The sequence below is a fragment of the Centroberyx affinis genome, unplaced genomic scaffold, assembly GCF_046629955.1.
Source record: "Centroberyx affinis isolate AG114_WGS23_722 - 3 ecotype Tasmania unplaced genomic scaffold, CSIRO-AGI_Caff_v1 ptg000622l_1, whole genome shotgun sequence".
In the NCBI taxonomy this organism is placed as follows: Eukaryota; Metazoa; Chordata; class Actinopteri; order Beryciformes; family Berycidae; genus Centroberyx; species Centroberyx affinis.
In genome coordinates this window covers 133,815-155,692 of record NW_027279251.1, presented here as the reverse complement: position 1 = coordinate 155,692, position 21,878 = coordinate 133,815, and the positions used below count along the sequence as shown (strand labels likewise).

The 21,878-nt window shown below is 42.9% G+C and overlaps 1 protein-coding gene across 1 annotated transcript in view; it reads left to right on the top strand.

Annotated features, from left to right (window-relative positions):
* The window catches only part of rell1 (RELT like 1), a 32,086-nt gene extending 15,020 nt beyond the window's left edge, over positions 1-17,066 (top strand). Inside the window, exons 3-8 of the mRNA XM_071518696.1 lie at positions 3,470-3,541; positions 7,422-7,476; positions 11,093-11,341; positions 13,171-13,303; positions 14,356-14,399; positions 14,484-17,066. Of these exons, the coding sequence (XP_071374797.1) occupies positions 3,470-3,541; positions 7,422-7,476; positions 11,093-11,341; positions 13,171-13,303; positions 14,356-14,388 (542 nt within the window). The 3' untranslated portion in view covers positions 14,389-14,399; positions 14,484-17,066. The remainder of the gene's footprint in view (positions 1-3,469; positions 3,542-7,421; positions 7,477-11,092; positions 11,342-13,170; positions 13,304-14,355; positions 14,400-14,483) is intronic.
* The last annotated feature ends 4,812 nt before the right edge of the window (positions 17,067-21,878 follow it).

The following is a 21,878-nucleotide window of genomic DNA, read 5'->3' as shown; positions in this document are numbered from 1 at the left end:
AAAAAAAAAAACAGTAAAACATTAACTTCAGTTCAGTACCAGGTCACATGCTCTCGAGTTTGATGCTGTCATCTGGGGTGATTTTGCAATTTGAGCCGATGGAAAAGTAAATGCAGAAGAGGTGATTCCTCCTCTCTGGGTCTCCACATTAGTCATTTGTCTGCATGAGGTTTTCCATTCTCCCGTCAAGCTCATGTGATATTCATAGTGAGATTCAAGGTCAGCAATCATACCATAAAATCAGAAGATGCCCTCACCTGCCCCCTACTACTCATAGGGATGTGATACATTCCAGTCTTGTTATGACTGCATATGTGCCGGGTAGGTGGGGAGAGATAATGATAATAATAGACTTTATTTGTATGGCACCTTTCAAAACAAAGATGCAAAGGATGACATTGATTTTTCTCAGAGAAAAGGAGCAGGAGGGAGAGGGAGTTGGAAAGGGGGCGAGGCGAAGACACCTGCCATCATTTATCACCATTTTTGTGTGGAAAACAATGAAAAATGCTGAAATGCTAGGTCAGAGCTCGGTTATGGAATATATATTCGTGCCAGATGTTATTTAAAGAGTATGTGCTGTCGATAAAAAGGTGCCGTTCATTGGTATTCACATTTGCCCTGGTGGAAGAATCATCGGCAGTCCCTTGTGAAATTATAAACTTAAGATCAGAAGAGCTATAGCGCATCACTATTTAACTCATCACTATTTTCAATGGTGCTGCTGACAGTGGCAGCATTACCATTACCTTGTGAAGTCTCCTTCTCATCTCAGGATGTTTCTCAACCATATTACTCCATTGAGAGGGGGCCTCTATATCTTTCTAAGGAGTGGCAGCCAATAGAAACCAGCAGGACATACATTTCATATTCACATCACTCATGTTCTGACTCAGCTAGGGGCGTGTTGACTGAGGTGAAACAAAGTTGCAGGAAGATTTGCTCTGCATACGGCCAGAATAACTTACCTTGGTGCTTAGTGATACACACAGAAAAGTAAAGGTGAGAACTGGAACTGATGCCATAGAAGAACCATTTCTGGTTCCACAAAGAACCTTTCAGGTTCTTTAAAGAACCATTTTTGCACTCCTTTGCTTAGACACTTGCGTTGTGTTTTTGTGTATAGCCTCATTTGCAATTGCACAATATATACTATGGAGGGGTTTGGTTGGTTTTCCACATTTATGCCATCACCCACCACCCAATAACTAAGAATATATGGTTCCTTGGGATATTAAAAGGTTCTTGAAGGTTCTTCACACCTTTATTTTTCTGTGTGATACTTCTAGATAATGCTCAATTTCTGTAAACATTGTGTACATATGAAGAGTTTCCTGGCTTCTCAAAAGTCTGGGTTTTACTCTCTGAGCACCAACATGCTGAGAATATAAGCTATATTTACTCACTTACTTCCTCTTTAATTTGAAACAGATTTGCTGTATTTTTCATGACACTTTGTGCTGGTACAGTACTTGGCTTGACTACTCAGCGCCAATATGCAGTTCTGGCACCCTGTCTAGGCAGCTGGTGCCAAAGAGGAGCGAAGAGGAGAGGAGGTGAGGGCCCCCACTCTCTCCTCCAGTGCCTCTCATGTGCAGACTTGAAGCCTCTGGCATGGCGGGGTTGCCCTGGGGTATGTCACAGGCATGAGAAGAGGGAGGGAGAGCGAGCGCCGTGTACACTACGCTGCCAACAGGAGTGTGAGAGAATGTCTGTGTTGACTGCCTTTCTCTTTTCTCTCTCATCGTACAAGGAACTCCTCGACAGCTTTCCTCCGGACATATCTCCATTTTGCCGTGCCGACTACAGCAGCCCCAGATGCCTCTATTATATTCTATTAATTATTACACCCCTTGTCGAGTAGACTCAGCGTTCTCCTGTTGGTAAAGGAGAGGCCTAAAGCTGGTTTCTGTGTTGGCTTTTTTCCCCCCACTGAGGCTTTGTTGTGCTCTCTCTCTCTCTCTCTGTCTTTCTGTCTGAGTCTGTTTCTGTTCTCAATGGGCCCAACCCTTTCTATCTCACATTATGACGAAACAAAAGCATAGGAAAAGGAAACAAAACATTGCCTGTGTGTTCTGACCTCGCTCATTCAACCAAGAAACAGTCGAGCCAGTCTCCTCTCCATTCACCATGATCAGGTTTCCATCTTTCTTTGAGTGTCTCTCTCTTTCTTTGAATCCCTTTTTCCTACTATTGCTCGTAACCTCTGGAGTAAAAGTTGCACCCTTTACGTTGTGCAAATCTGGCAGTTGTGACTGTTGTAGAGCAAGGAGATAAGGCTGGTTATTGGCAAGGACCTCACGCTACGATTGTATCATGATACATTGCGATACGATACATATTGTGATACATTGCAATACTCTACATAATTTACGGAAAATTTAAAAATAGAGCTGAAAATACAACTTGCTGTGTACCACCTGTGTAGTCTAATATGTACATCACATTATATTGATAACTCAGTGGACAAATTGAGTCAAAACTGTTTAATTCAAAGGGATTTGAGGGAAATTTAAGGACATTTTAAATGCGTTTAAAACACGAATAAATATTTTTAATGTATCAATACGAGGGGCTGGAAAATCGATACAGTATCATGGAAAAAAATATTGCGATACTCAGCTGTATCGATTTTTTTGCACAGCCCTACCAGGAGATTCCCATAAGTCGCTGACAGTAGCAGCAGTTTTACCAGAAGTGGCCGAAACTCAGGAAGTTCACACTGGGGTGTGTGTGTGTGTGTGTGCTGGGTGGAGGGGCTCATACTCCATAGTCTTTGACATGCTGGTGGAAGGAAGAATGTGTATGTGTTGCATGTTTAAGTGGATTTCTGCACACAAGGATCTCATGTTAATAGGCAAACAAATGGTCTTTGTGTGTGTGAGCGTTTGCATTAAACCCTCATTGCTTGCATTACTGTTTAATCCAACAGTAAAACCAGTTCAATCACTAGGTTGGGATATAAACAGCTGCCCTTTACAAAATATGAGTCATGATGTCCATAGTGAAACCAAATGTGTTGGGATCAAGTTGAACACTTGTGATGTGAGCAGGCCTTTGCTGTCCGGCCCTGAGGCTGTGCCTGAGGAGCACTGGCTGGCAAAGTCACTTCTTAAAACACGAGGCTTTTATATAGTTTGCTTTACCCATTGTTGCTGCATTAGCCTGTTCTTGGAATTTTTTGGGGCTTTTATTTATTGTTTTGTTGTTGATGTTGTTGTTGTTGCTAGTCTGTTTTGAAAAGCGCTATATAAACACCATAGTGATTCATATTGTTATGTAATGTGTGTGAAGCTGTAGCCTAAATATTGTTGACTTTATTTTTGCAGGTACCCTGTCTTAATTTCTTGTATGTCCAGCAAAGCTTTTTGTGGATATTATAGTTTTTTTATGCTTGCTGCACAGTTTGTAATACACGTTTCTCTCTCTCTCTCTCTCTATGTGTGTGTGTATGTTTTTGTATTTCCAGATCTGAATGACACCCTGAGTGACAACAATGACACCGTGGGACAGATTGTCCGCTACATCATGAAAAATGAAGGTATGTGCCTGAGTTAGTGAGTGATACAGTGTTGTAAAATAAACATAGCTTAAATAAACAGCTTTTGCCACCTTGTAAAAAACCTTGTAAAAGTCCGTTTGATTACACATTGTGGTTGTGGTTCCCCCTTTTGGCTGGTCCTGCCGTTCCTTTTTTGGAACACGAACAATTCAAACATTTATGCAGAGCTTATATTTTTCAGCGCACATACGTTTGCCATTTTCTCATGTTTGATACTGACGGCCTCACAACATTTGATAAGGAGGAGGGTTTGATTTCGGTGAAGTCCAGCCTTTATCGGCTCTCTTCCCATGAAATCATTACAGCTGGAACTCTATCATTGTTTTGACCAGCACATAGTCACATGCTATTCGGGAAGGAAGCAAGTGTGTGTATTAGGGTGGGGTGGTGTGCACGTGATTTTCTTTTCCATCCGCTGCAGTAGAGTTTGATTCATGAAGGAAGGGTTTACTGATAGTTCAACACAAGGACAAGTTGGATACTGCAGTGGAAGTTGAAGGAAAATTTCTGATGACTGTCTTTCACACAATGAACTGTATGATTACATCACTATCATAGTTTCTCATAGGAGTCACATGAGAACTTCAAATATGATTTGATTGTCCGATAGTCATGAACTGAATGGAGACATTACTAACAAATGATTTCCCAGAGATGGAGGGTGAAGTTAGATTATATAACATACTCTACTCTAGTTCTACTTCTCCATGTGAATGTATTTCTTTGTTTTTTGAGAGTGTATGACATAGCAACAGGAGCGATTTAAATATCAGTACTAGCATTGTGCCTCAACCTAGTCAACCTGATTAGCATGCATACACATGCCTTTCCTGTCCGTCTGGATTATTTACCTCAATGCTAATTAACTTCCCATGACACCAGAGTTCTCAGTGAAATCAGGCTAACAACTGTTAACTCTTGTAGGCAGATAACTCCTGTCCAGAGGTGAAAAGAGAACTGAAATATCTTAGTTTAGTAGTGGAACTGCTATTTCAGTTGAATACTATAACTGTACTTCTACAGAATTACTTTAGTTTCCAAAGTGGATAAAATGTTTTTGCATGATCCTTGCAAATAATTTGATGGTTCAACATTAGTCCGAGGCTTGGGAATTATTCCTTTTTACCTTATTTCTACCAAGTAATAGTTCTGGGAGGTTTTAATGTATATATTTTTTTACTGTTCTACTCCAGATTTCATTTTTCCTCATGACTCTTATTTTTTAAAACAAAACCTAATTTAAGTAAAAGTAGGAGTAAATACTTGAAAAGTTACTCAAAGTAAAAGTACAGGCTCTTTACTCTGCTCTAGTTATTTGAATATGTTTTTCATACGTTTGAATACTTTATTTTCCAAGCTCTGCTCCTAACCCTCCATTATTATTTAGAGCTCTGACAGCCCGACAGTATCTGTGAGTCCTGATCTAGTCCTGACGCAGAATTCAACAGCGCCGTCCAAACCACCCTCCTCTCCTCTCCAATGACTGACAACTTTACTGAGAACGAGCCCCCTCCCCAGAGGTGGGAACGATTCTGTCAACCGCACGAACAAAATACATAAAAAGGCTAAGGTCGTGCCGTTGGGACCGGCCGTCATTGTCCTGTGATGGAAGCGCTCTTTGTGTCGGCCCTGATAAGCCGAGCGCCGAGCTGATTCACCGGTGCGTTCACAGTAACCGTAATGCTTAAGTCGTAGTCCATCACAAATATCAGGTGGGGTGCTGTGAAAATATTCAGTATTTGACGTAATTAAAATAATAATCCGCAACATTTTCATATAAATACAGTAAAAAAAGTTTCTGTTTTGCTACTCTCTGTCTATAACACAATAGTGATTCAACCTAGCCTGGTATCCAGCCCCTATGAATCACAGTTTTCAGCACTCTTCGACTTTGCATGCCATGCAAATTCGAAGAGTGCTGAAAACTGCGATTCATAGGAGCTGGATACCAGGCTAGATTCAACCTATACCCAGTTCGTGAAAGCTTTTACATTTGCTCTTCTAAACACCTGGTGTGTGGGAGGTTTTTCCTCGGAAAAATCCTCTGGCGCACACGTGATGCGTTTTAAATTTCCACCAACCACAACAGAAGTTTCTTTGGAATAATAGAAGAGGAACTGGGTGGTTAGACTGAGCAGCGATAGTCACCATGTAATCTCTAGGAAATGCAGTGCAAAAACACCACAGCAATGAACACTTAGTATGAAAGATGACACCAAAATGTTGTGGATTGCCACTTTAAGCTTAAGAATCATAGGAGATTCTAGTTTAACTTGAATATTAAACTGGTTTATTGTGTCTATACAGTGCAGTATAGTTGTGTTTTTATTATTGTTTTAAGTTCCTAACAGGCTCGTAACGTGTCATGACACATTTATTGGATGTACGTCTAACATGATTGCATAACAGACTTCAAAATAAAAGTCCCCCCAGATGATAACATTTCTAAAACACTAAAATCGTTGGTGTGGAAAGGAGCCCTTGCTCTTTTGATTCTGGGGAGCTGACACCAGAGCCTGGTGTTTACTGTTACTGTCCATTGTAGCTGCACTGGAAATACCTATCCTATACCTATATCTATCTACCTATATTTGGATAGTTATCTGCAGGAATAAGAAAAATACACCACCAATCAACAAAATGGGTCCAGAAATGCAAGGTACATCGCAAATAGCTCATTTTTTGTTTAACAGTTGAAAGTGTTTTAGCGTGGATTTCTCCATTAAAGACATTCTGTTTGCAATTCGACTGACCTTGGCCCGAAACTGAAAACCCTTTCAAATCATTTTTTGTGTGATTGATAGTCCTGCATTTATTCATCCAATTACACAGTCCTGAAAGCAAAAACCCCACCAACCTGGTACCTCAGTCAGGCTCGGGCAAATAAAACGACTGAAAGCAAGTTTGTAATACTGATAGCCTTGGACTAGAAATAACGTGTACTCACCAATGCGGTTATTGTGAAATACCGTCTGGTACATGATGATATGAGGATGATAAGAGGTGATAAGGAGGATGGCAGTTTGAGTCAGAGGTCCAAGCACAGTTACAGAATCACAACATGAACTCCTGTCTACCTGTGTAAGCTTGTGCTCCTCATGGTGGATTGAGTGAATGCATCAGGGCCAGGCTTTAGGGAAATCTGCCTTTGGGAGTGAATTATGTAAATCTACATCTCAAGTGTTGGCTCTTTGTTGATGCTGTTTTATCTGGTAGCAAAAGTAGGCGTCTAGTAGATGTTATTGTTCGTGTTCAGTAACAAAATCAGGACTATTTTCTGCCTCACCAGGGCCAAATTTAAAGAATCCAGACCTCTTATTTAGACAATAATAGCATCAGTACACTGAAATTAAACTGCTCCCAGAATCCTTTGTTGTTTTGAGATTGTGGCTGTGTTCGGAACCGGATACTAACCGCATACTAACGTACTATTCATACTACAGTGTGAACAGTCTGCTAGTAATGGCAGACTTAATTTCATAATTTCAATCATTTAGTAGGCAGTATGCAGTACATACTCATTGAGTATGTAGTAGGCAGTACGTTAGTATCCGGTTCCGAACACACTCTGTGTCTCATATTGTGAGGCTTTATGTTACGGTTTGTTGGCTTCGACAAAAGTTTTTGCTGGACTGGCATATTGCCCTGAGAATTTGATGAGTTGTGTACGGTGGTTGTGTGTTCGGTGGTTGCATGTGGTTTGCCGTTTAATTGTGTTAAGGAACTTATCTGTTGTACCCATCTTTCAATAAGCGCTCTGCTTTTGAAGTCGCTGGAGCGTTCTCCTTGCTAATTCCCACACTACTTTTATCTCTCCTTTTCTCTCTCTCTCTTGCTCACTCTCTCTCTCCCTTTTCAGCGAACTCGGACGCCCTCAAAGCCATGGTTCATGAGAACAGCATTGACTCAGATGGGTAAGTGTCCTCATGTTCTTTTTCCTGAATAGGTAAATTGTGAAATGTTACCTTTAAGTTGCTCTTTACCTCTATTTGGTTTGACTGATATGGTCAGCACTTACAAACTCAAACCTAAGTGGTGGAATTGATCAGAGGCCGGCTGTGTTGACCGTCACAACCACTAGATGGCAGTACAAGCCTCCATGAAAGCATGCTAGGCCTCCATGCTGAAGTGACAGAGCTAGGAGTAACCAGAGCAGGAATTGAACAGGCGAGGCAATCAGGTCACATTTCTCTTCTGATTCTTTCCAGATTGGCAAGGTTTGATTGAGGGCAAGCCACCGGGGAGCATTCACAAAATGCCAATGTGCCCCAAATTGCTACATTATATGCTTCACAGCATTCTGCATGGCATTGCTTTGATATGAAAGCAGAGGGAGCATAATAACTTTCACTGATCACATTAGAGCGCTCTGAAGGTGGATCTCAGGGGGGATTTCAGGGGGTCAATGGAACGACAGCCGTTTGTATTAAAAAAAAACAAAAGCATTTTAAGGCGTATCACAGCAGAGCACAGTTGTTGACATCATGTTACCTTAATGGGTCCTTCAGTCACATCAATGAATATGACTGCTAATCTCTTAAAAGGGAGAACGAGGCCAAGGTACTGTAGGTATTCCTACTCTTGGAGTCTTTACAAATAGGCTACATACAGTATAATGGAATGAGGCTTTTTATAGCGTAGAATCTATAGATCTGTAGGCGGTTAAATGGATTTGTAATGGGTCGTTCACATTCTGACATTCACATCTCAAAGCAAGGGCTGCTCGCTTGTCGCTTGGAAAATGGCCCCCGCGTCACGGGATCAGGAGTTGATGGTGCAAGCCGACTGCCATGAGATTAGACGGCTTCGCTCTCCATCCTACCGCTCAGTTGAACGGAGAGAAATGAGGAGAGAAAACGAACGGGCGCAGCGCCGCTTCGCCATTGAGATAAGGGGGAGAGGGAAGGAGGGAAGGAGGGAGGGAGGGAGGGAGGGAGGGAGGGAGGGAGGGAGATGGGCAGATTGGAGGAGAAAGAGATGCTTGTGACAGAAGAGAAAGCTAAGTAAATGCCGAGTTACTCGAGTATGTTACCCTCTCTCTCTCTCTTCTTCTCTTTTCTTTCTTGTCCCGCTACATTCTGTTTGGAGAGCGACAGAGTGAGAGAGATAAAGAGAGGAGAGATGTTTTCATGTGTGTTGGGGTAAAGTGGGGTGGGTGGGGATGAATCGTAGCAGCGCAGTCTAGTGCCAAGGATTAGGTATTGAGGCGGTGTGCTCAGTCGAATTTGGTGTCCCGGAAAAAAAATCTGGAGAAATCTGCAATCGCGCACATTTCCCCCCCAGCATCACTCAATGCTTTGTCACTTCTTCAGTTCTCTCTCCAAATCTCTCTTTCACTTATTTCCCCCCCTCTCTCCCTTGTTTTTGCTCCCGTTTCCCTTCACTTTCTGCTCACTTTGAGTCTTTGTTCAAATGGCTCTCCATAGCACTCCGTCTCTTTTGCTCTCTCTCTCTCTCTCTCCCTCTCCCTCTCCCTCTCCCTCTCTCTCTCCCTCCCTCTCAGCCAGGTCGGGCAGTCTGCCAGTGGATCACTTAGAGATGGTGGAATGGGGAGGTGGGGTCGGGGTGGGGGTAATTTATGGGACACTTTGGGGGGGAGACAGACAGACAGACAGAGAGAGAGAGAGAGAAAGAAGGAGAAGGGCTCAAGTGTGGCCAGGGCTCGCTTTCTCTTTCTTTCTCTCTCTCTTTCTTTCTCCCCAGATGCGGTATTCAACTTCCTCTCTCCTCGGTGCTGCTCTCCCCCTCAGTAATCCACAACCTATCTCTTCTTTCTCTTTTCTCTCTCTCTCTCTCTTCTCGCTCCCTCTCTCCCCTGGGTGCCGTCTCCCCTCTCTCGATGTCTCTCTCTTCACCACTCCACCGTCCCTCGGTCCCTTCCCGCTGTCGAGGAGGCGCTCTATTCACATCAGTTCATTTCCCCTTTGCCATGTCTTTTCCTCCTTCTGCGGACTACACACACACACACACACACACAGACATTTTGTACCTCTGTTCATCTGGGATCCTCACTCTGTACATGTGCATAATGTGAAGATTTTGTGTGTGCATATGTGTGTGTGTGTGTGTGTGTGTGTGTGGGGACAAGAATATCACTCTCACACACACACACACACACACACACACACACACACGCACACACACACGTTGTTTGTCTTCATCTTAGCATCCCTCTTTCCCCAGTCCAATCTTGCGTATCCATTTGCATGGTGCCTTCTCCATGCTGATGGAGACAAATCAACAAGAAGTGCTCTTAGGCCAGCAGACACCACACACACACACACACACACGCACACACACACACTGTCACCACTAGCACCGCTGACGCCACTCAAGTCATTACGCTGCCTCTCCCTTGACTGCAAGAGGACACACACACACACACACACATGCACACCCACACACACACACATATCTATATATATATATATATATATATATATAGCACTTCTACACATTACACCCAGGCATCCACTGTGTGTAAACACTCTGAAGAGCTTTGCCTCCTGCAGGGTCATAAAATGCACACACACACACACACACACACACACACACACACACACACACACACACACATGCACACACACAGTTCCTCTCAAGAAAGATTTGAAAAGGCAAACTGATGAGTATAACAAGAGCAAAGCTCGCCTGGATTACTGCCTGATAAAACACTTCATGAAAAGCCAAATATAGCCGTGGTGAAATATGTGGTGTGAAGGCTTTCCTGTCAGTTTGTTGCATTACGCAGCGACATGTAGTTGCCTCACATGTAATTCCCTACTGATCAGGTGCCCAATACCTCACCTAATGCCTATTTGTACAGAAAATTGCTTCCATAATCACTCTGACCATGATCATCATTCAGAATGATTGGTCTCAAAGAGGTTGTCAGTAATTACTTTTGCCCTGTTGAAATACAAAATGTCACTGTATTCTAGGCTGTAATAAATGAAGCACTGTGGAGCTCAGCAACCGCTCTGCAGGAGTCGAACGCCTGGTAAAATGGAAATGGTTTGGACTGAATTCAGGTCAGCTGGTAACTTGTGAAAAGTCTCAGTTCTCAAGGCCACACTTTTGACAGCTGATCTAAGAATAAGCAATTTTCCTCTCACCTAGCTGTGGCACGGTGGACCTTCTATAAATATTTCCAGGCTCTCTCACTCACAACTAATATGAAACAGGTGCATAATAATTACTGTTCAATGGCTAATTTACACTGTCTTGCCTGTGTTCTCCTAGTAATGACAGTTCAAATGCGTTCACTTACACTTACACATTCACTTACCATGATTACGCTGAGAAACACTATAATTATTATGATAATTTTGTCATAGCTGCAGCAAGAACGTAGTGTATGCACATCCAAAATCTGACTAGGTTCTTGATGGAAGAAGTGAGACAATAAAACGTCCAGACATTGGATTGATGCTTAGTGGTTTATCCAGTAACATTTCAACAAAAACTGCACTAGCATACGGAAATTCTGTATCACCGACTCATAACTCTGGTTCTCCTTCTTCTCTATTTCAGTCCTCCGCTCACTCCCACCTCCCCCACCACCCCGACCCCTCCGCTGACTCCCGTGTCACCGGGGGCTCCCGCGGGCGCCGCCAAGCACACGTGCAACCACCTGCACACCATCGGGGGTCCGGGCGGCCACAAGAACATCTGCAGCCGCTGCAGTCAGAAGAAATGGCCACTGATGAGGAGGCCGTCGGCCCGTAAGCCGGAGCAGCGCCGCAGCCACCATGGAGAGGTCACCGTCCTGGCTGTGGGCAGGTGTGTGTGTGTTAGTGTCTGTGTGTGTGTGTGTGTTGGTGTCTGTGTGTGCGAGTCATGTGTCATTACCACACAGCAAAAACTCTGAAAGCGTCCACACTTAATAACACTGGAAGGTTTGCTGCTCGCTTTCACACCAGACTAGAAACACACAAGTCGGCTGTCAAGAGTGGCCTCGGGTCAAGATCCGGGGGTTAAAGTTCAGTGCTTAAGCCGTGTTGTGGAGCCACACCTCCTTGGCAACGAGTGCGACCCCTTGTAAAAGACGCACTATAGGCACACAGGGGTCGTGTTTACAAAAGTGAGACATTGCCGTGGCGACATTAGTGACGCTAATGGTATCCAACAACATTCTACAAAAGAGTTTGCGAGTTCACAGGAGAGGTGAACGTAGAGTGTGAACATGTCTACTTTTGATAACGCCCAAAGACGAGTGACAATTAAGAAAGCGCACTTATGTCTGGTATGAATAGTAGTGGCACAGGAAATTCCCTGTGTACAAGGCTCTGTGGGAATTTCCTCCGGCGTGGGATGAACCCGCATCAGCATACCACAGGGTCCTGCTGTCTTTCCATTAAATAAGTATGTGAGTGTCTGTCTGAGCAGGCTGTATACCAGAGAGACATATGATATCTAACAACATTTTACAGAAAGAGTTTGTGAGATTACATCAAGTAGAGCTAAACCATCAACAAATCGAAATCGCAATATGAACTTCTGCAATTTCCAAATCACAGAGGCTACAAGTAATTGCTTAAGAGAGAGTTTCGTCCAAAATGGATTTCTGAACAAAGTGTTTTAGAGCTCTAGGTAATCTTTGGCCCAAGTACAGTATTGGTGAAAACCTTTCATCATACTCAAACTCAGTAAATCCTGCACACTGACATCTATTTTCTTTTTTAACAAATCACTTACCTTTAAACAATTTTAAACTTCTAAGAAAAACTATGACAAGAAAAACTTGTGATGATATGAATTACAGTTTAAATCGCAATTGCAATATTCTGTCAAGTAATCGCAATTCGATTTTTTTTGGTCAATATCTTTCAGCCCTAACATCAAGTCTTAAACATTAACATGCGAGAAATGTCTGAGAAGAAAGTTTAGAGTAGATGCGTATTTGCAAAGAGAACACTTCCCAGTCCGAAAGTGAACCCCGGGGAGAGAGCGCTGCCTCGTCCCCTTCAAGCAGCGCTCCCCTCCTCCTGCTGTCCCGCTGGGAACTGATTGGGATGCAGAGAGCTTGCTTTTCATTTGCACACCCAGATGAATGGCCGTGTACGCAGAGGGTCAGCATGACCTGGATACAAATATTCATTTACTGATTTAATTAAAGCTTTGGAGTGTGTGTGGGTGGATGAGAGAGAGAGGCATAGGGAGTGTGTGTGTGTGTGTGTGTGTGTGTGTGTGATCACTGTGAAGGGAACGGAAGCAGGAATCCAGCTGCGATTTCAATGAAAACGGCTGATACCCACTGATCAGTTCACGTTCAGCAACATGAGTGATTAAGCTGTTTCGGGTGTGACATGTCATTTCGGTAGCATTTTCTCCGGTTTATTTATATCGGAAATATTTGTTGACAAAGAGAAGCCAAGGTCGGTGTATTTTTCTTTTGACCTAGAAAAAGAATTCACACTGGGATCTTCTTCTGGGATCTTTTGCCTCAAAACTTCCTTGAAATATGTTTATTTTTGTCATGTCGGGCCCGCCGGTGGGTCCCCACATAAGAGCAGAAGTATGTTTTTAATGAGCCAAGTCTCCACTTCGGGTCCCGGGGCTGAAAAAGCTTCTCAAACCCCGGTGCTGTGGTCTTTTCTGTCCCTTCTCAGGTTCCGGGTGACGAAGTGTGAAAAGTCGGGCCGGGACAGGCGGACGCTGCTCATCACCGATTCCAACGGGAGCGTCCCGACGTCTCCCACGGAGGCGGAGCCCAAGAGCAGGACCACCTCCGAGTCCCAGCAGGTCAGTGGTGAAGTCCTGGAACCAAATTCACAGTGCAGTTGCAGCGGTAGTGTGGTCTCTCCCTCCCTCTACCTTCATTCTCCACCTTTAAACCTCTCCCTTCTCTTAGCTTCTTCCCCCTCTCCCTCCTTTCCTCTCTCCCTCTTCCTTTTTGGCTCCCCATCTGTCTCGTTCTCTCTCTCTCTCTCATTCTAGTAACTCCAGTTTGTGAAATTGTAAAGGTCTGGTTGATCAACAATAGTGACTACAAGCCTCTCCTCCATGTTTATTGTTGTTTACATGAGCCACCGCAGAAGTCCCGCCTCTCTGTTGATCTGATTGGACAGTAGGGGAAAAAAATAACAGTGACGGGGTGCCTTTCCACGGAGCTGAACATTTTTCAATTTGGTGCACCCTTCTAAAAAAGGTGCAAAATACTTTCTAGTGTTGTTCCACTGACAAGGTATGATGGCTGACTGTGGGGACTAGAATATCTGTCTGAGCTTTCTCAGCTGATGAAGGTAAACTCACAGTAGAGCTAACACTTGCTCTTCTTGCCACATCCCAGGAAAATCACCCTGTGTTCTGTCACAGCGTTCACAGTTGGTGTCCTATTTATTGTCAGTGGAGCAGATTCAGAAAGTCCAGCTTGATAACATGAGAGATTAGAGTCTTTGCTGTTTTGTCTCAGATGTCGGGATGGGCTTGTTTAGATTCACCAGCCTTGACTGAATCAATATCGTAAGAATCTACACCCTAAAACAAATTACAGTACATTTGTTTTAGGGTGTAGATGCCGTGTACTCGTGTTTTACAGACCGTACAAAATGCAAACAGTCCGTTTACAGCTTTAAAAGACATTTAACTCTGGTATTTGACCGTGTCATACTGTCAGTCCTTGTACTGAGAGCTCATTCAAACAATATGAGATGGATAAAATAAACCACCAAAGCCTGTAGTGGGGGAAAGTGGTTCTCAGGTGGCACAGCATCTGGTTGAGGACTTAAGTTAATAGTCTGTCCATCAAATGATTAATTTTCTTTATTGAATCAAGATTATTCTCTTCCTACCAGGAGCAGACGGACCACTTGGACAACGGCAAATGATAAATATGCAGGTAATGTATCATATTTTTATCACCTTTTATGTGTGTGTCCATTTCTCAAATATACCTGTCTAACAAGATGTGATCACCTCACAGGGCAGGAAAGAGAGGAGAGAAACGACAACTGGACACTTTTTAAACCCAAGTGAGAATGTAACAACGTATCAGCACTTGGAGGGAGGAGGAGCGGTCCCTCCCCACACCTTCAGGAGACTGAAAAGTGATGCTGACAGTGAAGATGGCGGCGAGGGTGAAGAGCAGATCCCCCCCCCCCCCACCTACCCCCCACCTCTTCTCCCCTTATAGCACATCTGCCAGTGTCATACTGGCCTATTATTTTATACGTAGACGGGGGATGAGGTGTGTGTATTTGTGATACTCTATTTCCCCCTGTAATAGGGATTTATAGTAGTGTCTTGCTCAAGGGCACTTATGCAGGGCAGGCAGTTGATAAAAGACGGTCTTATAACTCATTATGCACGTATGTCTTTGTGTGTGTGTGGTATGCGGGTATAAAAGAGCCTTTGCATGTCATCAGTCAGTTAATTTATACAGGTTTGTCTGCCTGCACACCTTCCCCAAATAAGACGGTTATGGTCAGGCTGAGATGGTTTTGTAGGTTGCCACTCCCAAAGAGGATGGAGGAGCAAACTGGTCACCTGATCGTGGTCGAGTGGTCACAGAACCAGGAAGTAGACTGGACCGTTAGATGTGACAAAAGCGCAAAGCGATGGAAAGAGCCTCTTCTTGCACCATATCGTGCGATGACGTGTACAGCGTTAACGTCTGTGGTCGAGCGTCCGTACAGAGCGTGTTGTCTGATTTTTCAACTCTATAATCCCGCCACTCGGCATCTATAATGCATCAGCGTTAGTTTTCCAACCCCAGTCTGACCTCTAGTGAAGAAGGAACCACAGTATTCTCAGTAGGACAAGAGGTTTCTAAATCTTCCTCCCTCACAGAACAAATGGGCTCTAATGCCCAGACAGCAGCTGCTCACTGAGTGTTTTCTAAGCTGTGGGTCGCAGTGTTGCTCTGCTAAGAATAGTGAAACACAAACCCACATCCTGAGAGGGTCCAGCCTCTTCCCAGCCGTCAAGGTCACTGTTGACCTACCAGATATGTCTTCCATTTGTACTTCCTCATGTGTCAAGTGGAGACTGTTAAGAGTTTTTCATCCTGTGATGCTGAATGCAGACTCACAGATTAGATTGTGTTTTTTTTAAACTGTGCCAAAATTGATAAAGGTATGACATTACATCACCTCACACAAAGGGCATTTAAAACCATTTTTGGTTCCTCCTAAGGCTTGGTCAAAGATCATTTGGAAAGGACTGGAAAAGCTAAAGCAGAATGGCTGAAATTTGACTTTGTTTACCGCAGAGCAAATCTAATCGGCCATATTGCTTCTGCCAATTCATTTTAGATCTGTCTTGGCTTGTGTTGCCTCCCTATTGGCCTTGTTCTGCAACCCAACTGTTTGATGGCAAGGGGAAATGGCCCTGCTGTTTAGCCTAGCTATAGACTGAATACAGAAAATTCATCTGATTAAGCTAAATGAAGCTATTTTAATTCAATCTTGACTTATTGTATTTTACTGTGAGCTGCCTGTGTATTTATCATCACTGTGCGACGGGGTCAAGAGCAGATACTGTACAAATGACTTAATCCTTCATGGATTATTTATCAGTTGGTCCACCAGGAAGTAAGCCTCGTCATTTCTAATGAAATGTGCCTTTCATTTCTAAGCATGTGTGTGCTTGCATGGGTGTGTTATTGTGAAGGGCAGACAATGGACGCTGTCTTTCACCATATGTTTACAGTATCAAGAGTCAATTCACCAAAAGTTGTTGCATGTTGAAAAAGATTTTTAGTCATGCTTTGTTTCATGTTACCTCCAAAAATGTTGTCTTGCTTTAATACTATTCTGTGTGTGTGTGTGTGTGTGCGTGAGAGAGTGAGTGAGTGTGTGAGTGAGTGAAAGATGTGCATGTCATTGGAATAATGCAAATGTGCGTGCCACACACTGAAGCAAAATGATTTTGTATTGCTTAAACCAATGAGGGAATCCCCATTTCTTTTCAAGTAATCAATGCCATTCCATTCTTTTCCCAATTTTTATTCAAAGTATAATTGTATAATTGATTGTAAAGTTATGACAAAGTTATATGTTAAGTTATGACTTTACTATGCAATGTTCCATCGTTGCCGGATCATTTTGAGTCCTTACTTTTTTTCTTTGTCGTCACTGTTGGTAATACCTAGAAGTTTTCAGTCTTGACAAAGTAATGAATCCAAAGCCTCTACAGGAGCCAAAGTGTTTTGTGCCGACTTCAGGAGTCTTAAGTGCTTTACCTCTCTTCATTCTCCTTCTTAGCTAAACTGAGGGGGCAACATCAAGCTAGGTTGAGGCGATGCGGTTAACTCACAGTTTAAGCTTTAGATTGGAATGAAGTATCATACAGAAAGACTCTGTCAATTGAGACGCATCCAGCCAAAAGTCTGAATCTTTATGATCAAAACTCCTGTCATTTTAGAGATGCTTATCGTCATGAATCTCATTGTGCCTTTTTTATTTTTTAAAGAAAAACAGAATGACATGTGCCTTTGGTATTGTTCATGTTTTGGGAGTGTTTGCCATGTGTTTTTAGAATTGTATACTGTGTATTGTACTTTATAATGAAATTAATTTAAGGAAATAAAGCTGACTAACAAATGACACACTGTAAATACTTTTTCAGTTTTATAGTACAAGAACAATTCAGTTTTATTTTGACACAAATAAATAGACTTTGGTCATGAACTGTTTAGCATAGGGAGTGTATTTCGACAAACTCCTTGTGTGAGATACTGGAACATGACTTTGATTAAATATTTCAGTGGAGGGCCGTCGTCCGCTGACCTGCAGGCCAACCTCTGCCTCCCTGCCCTCATTTCAGCGAACCATCCATCTATCTTCATATTCTATTCTTTCTCATTTCCTTCTTCCCTCCTCTACATCCTCTTCCCCCTTCCTCCACACACACACACACACACACTCCTCTCTCTTTTCGTACCGTAATGAAAAGATGATTTGTCTTATTCATCTTGAGTAGGTAGTCTGACGACCTCCGGCTCTCGCGCTCTTATTATTTCCAGATAATGGAGATGAGATGGAGAGGGAGAGGTGTTTTGTGCCGATGTGCAGGACCAAGGACTAACAGTTCTTGACTTTCTCCTCTTCCTCTCGACCTTACAAGTGTAATCAGGTGCGCTCACACAAACACACACACACTTTTTACATAGGAAAACACAAGTTCATGAGCTTAACGAGGGGATAGAAGACCAGAGGGATGGATTATGAGTCCGTTAATTAGGGTGCTTCACAGAATTATTCTAACATTAATGGATGATGTAGTTGCTGAAAGACGGCGAGGACGCGGTGAGACGAGGCTTCGGAGTGACGCGCCGCTGTCACCAGTCGCCTTGTGAGTCACCAGTCGCCTTGTGAGTCACTTGACAGCGCTGGAGGGAGGATTGACTTTCAAAGTGTTGACAGGGACGGGAACATTTACATGCAGTGGAAAAGAAACCCTGATGGCACACAAGGCAGCGTCACCCCACCCATGGCTCTAGGCTTAGTCTAAACCTGCCTTTTATATATATATACACACACACATATACACAAGCACACAAGATGGGTTCAGGGTGTAAAACCTGTTAGAAAGAAAATGTGGTTGACAGTGCAGGACATGAGTAAGCAACAGAAGGACCTGGTGCAAATATTGACTTTTTTGTGTGTGTGTTTACCGTGGCTCTTACCTTGGACAAACTGGTGACACCCATCTTGTTCTTTCCCTCTGCCTCTCACAAATTCTGCCTGGAAATTAGGCATGCACATAAAAATGGTATAGATAATAATACCTCTCTCTGTTCTGCCTCTTTCGCATGACTTCATAAGCAGTAAATTTATCTCAGGCACTGAATTATTCAGGCCCCCAGGCGACAGGGTTCCCATGCCGATGCCAGGCTAAGTGCCCTACATCTTATCTTTGTGCCTGGCTATCAGCCAAAGAGGATGGAGCTTTGGCTCCCGGGGCAAAAATTTTAGGGGAAACATTTGGGGCCGCGGGGAGGAAGTCTAGTCAATGTTTAACACCTTTGAACTGCATCAGGGCCGTAAACGCAGTGACCTTCTGCAGTGGCTCCCTGCCCGCCTCGCTGGAACTTAAACACAGCGGTCCGCTCGTTTTCTCTTTCCATGTTCTTCACTTCTCCAGCGTGAACTGATAGAAGGCGTCAGCGACTAGAAACAGCTTCTATCCCGAACACCTTGAAGAAGAAAATTGGATTTTGGTGACTTCATGTTGAATAGTATCTCGCCTGCTTTGATTTCAGTCTGACTCCAGATGCAACTGCACAATTTAAAACTAATACTTAACTGTAGTCAAACATTAGCAAGTATCCTGGGAAACTGGGTGAACACAGAGAAAAGGAAACTACTTTGGACTGTTTTTCAGTCACTAAAAGGAGAAAATGCCATGCAGTGTCATGGGTTTTCAGGTCAAAAACAGGTGGGATATGTTGGTTCAATGAACAAAGATAGCACTTTTTTTTTGGATAGTCCAACACTGAATGTTGATTTTCAACAGATGACAAAAAGTAGATATTTGTAAACCCTATTTATTTATCTATCTCTATCTATTTATAAACCCTAACCCTATACAGACATACAGACTATGTAACCCTAACCCTAAATCTATAGCCTAACCCTAATCCTACAATTAACTAACCTAACCCACACTGAAAATCTATCTACTACTTTTCACACTATTTAGAGTATCACCTGAAAGTTAGACTTTTTAATGACACATCTAAATAAGGTGTGACCTTAACAAATAGTGAAAACCACACTAGAGGCCACAGTTTAGATGAAATGTTCCTGTATCCGCTTCAGAGGCAGCAGGTTGTGACCCTGACCTCCTGCCCTTGTAGTACACACTGGAACCAGGAAATAAACCAAGGAAAAAAATCCCTATTTGTGCTGTTCCTACAGCTCCAGAGAGTCGGGACGAGTCGGGACGCTCATGTTTCTGGCTTCGGAGGGATTTGGTCGTGTACACAGCCCTAAAGTCAACAGCACAAGATCTTTAGAATAACGTGAATCCCGTTTTGGGGAGGGCAATGTTCTCTTTAAATACACACTTATTCCTTTGAGACAAGGAAGTGAGCCACACCACACCACAATTAAGGGTGACATCATTAACTCCAACAAAGCCTTGAGAAAAACAAACATGTTAACTAGGCACACACACCTCCGGGACTATCTACAGTCACTGCCTAATGGACCTAATAAAAACAACATAGAGGAATCTGACACACAAGAACGCTTTATTTGCCCGCGCACTCCGTCTACTTTCATTAAAGTCAGTGGAGGAGATTGTGGCACAAAATAGCTTGTTGCAAAACCGACTTTTGTACTGTTATCTTGAGGCGGGTTGAGACGTGATTCAGCGAAATGGATTACCTTGAGTCACTGAAATGACAGCAGTAGTAAAGTGCAGCTCTGAAGGAAACTGAGCAGTAAGTTGTATAATGGAGCACAGTCTAGGGAAAGGTGGACATGCTGATTTAAACTCCATTAACTGTCTATATTCTACAGTTTTCACTTTTATACTAGGATGTTAGTGGTGGAATCGCACCCCACTGTCTATTGTTCACACACACACACACGTTATCAACATATACTGCACGTTCTCAGGTGCACACAGAGTACATAAACCTGTATTTTTAGCTCATGTTGTTACGCTAAATTATTCATAGGGACTTTTATTTTGAAGAAGCCGCACTGTTTTCACAGAGCAGCATGGTCTTAAATGTTAAATTTTAACAGGTAACCTAATCTATATTTTTTCATTAATTATGTATTTTGGGTTTTAGGCTTATCAAATGCGTTTTCTTTTATTACTATTCTGCTATGGGTGGAATAAGGCCTCTATTGGCCTTGAAAGTGTGTGTGTATAAGCCCAAATCCCCTTGTAAGGTGTCTTTTGTCTCCTTATGTGCATGGAGGTCTGACTGAAATCTATCTATCTATCTGTCTGTCTGTCTCTGTCCGTCCGTCCGTCCGTCCGTCCGTCCGTCTGTCTATCCATCTGTCTATCAATCTATTTTCATCTTCAAACTGAAAGGATCAAAGTAATCTGGTGACGCAGGCTGAGCTCAGCTCTGTTGTTATGAAGTGAGATGCTGCATTGATTAAAAGATGAGTCACGTTGGTTTTATTCAACGGCCGCTGCAGTGGACATCCTGAGAGCCTGCTGTCATTGTTCTCCATGCATGTATGTAAATGTTCATTTTCATTTCAAAAGACAGTCACACACTGCACTTGTTGCAGGCTTATTTCCTTTGTGCGACCGGCTGCAAATTCATTGGGACAAACTCAAAGTGTGTGCAAAAAAACATTTGTCTTACCAAGTTATTTAATCTTATAATCAATTTTTTCTTTAAAAAAACAAACAAAAAAACATGAGAAAATCAATCTATCAATAGGATGCGACAATTTCATTCGTTGTCAATGCAGTTTCAATTATTTTAAAGAATCTTTTTGAAACGGGTGACAACATCTTAAATCGAGGCAGATTAAAATTCTTGAAACGAGTCGATTTGCATTAAGAACAAGCAAAATTCTCTCATCCCACTGGCACATAGTTTGACTTCTTTGAAGAACAGTAAGATTTTATGCCTCAATCCCTAGGCTACACACTGTTTCAGTGTTGGTTTTGGAAAAAGTCAGTGGAAAGGAACAAAATACTGAGAGCCTGTTTGTTCTTCAAATTATGGTTATTACACCATGCCTGCTCCTGGCAAAACAGCTGCCCACTGTATCCACAAATTATCCACTTGACGTTTGCCTCCATAACAGATAATAGAGCTAAAATGCAAACTGAATGATTGCACAAGATGAGCAGCCAACACGTCAATGTGTCTTGTCAAAGTTTCTCTGAGAAAGACACTTGACCCCTTTCAGCATCAGAGCTTCGGCTAAAAAACTAAAATGTGAACGTAAACGCACACCCAGAGCCCTATATAGGTCTCAGTGTGGCCTTAAGGCTCGCTGCTTATCTCATTGTGTGACATCATATGTGGCATGAAGCCGTCTCCGGTATCAGCTCCTCATGTGACGCTTGGTATTGCTGTGATGTGTGAAACTCAACACTGTGCGCTACATGTTAGGAGATTTAGTGAAAATGTCATTTCAATAAGCTTGAAATGAAAGTGTGAAACAGATATCAGACATAATGCAAAACATGAGAGGGCCTGGTAAGTTGTAAGCCGGACTGCAGAGGACTGTGCAGATCTTCTAACAGCTTTTCTGGAGCTTTCCACTTCACTTTCCAGTAACATTACCACACATGAGCCAAATCTACACTACCAGTCAAAGGTTTGGACACACCTGATTGAATGTACTCTGTTTTTCATCTTAAAGCCATTTTGATCTAAAGGCTTATG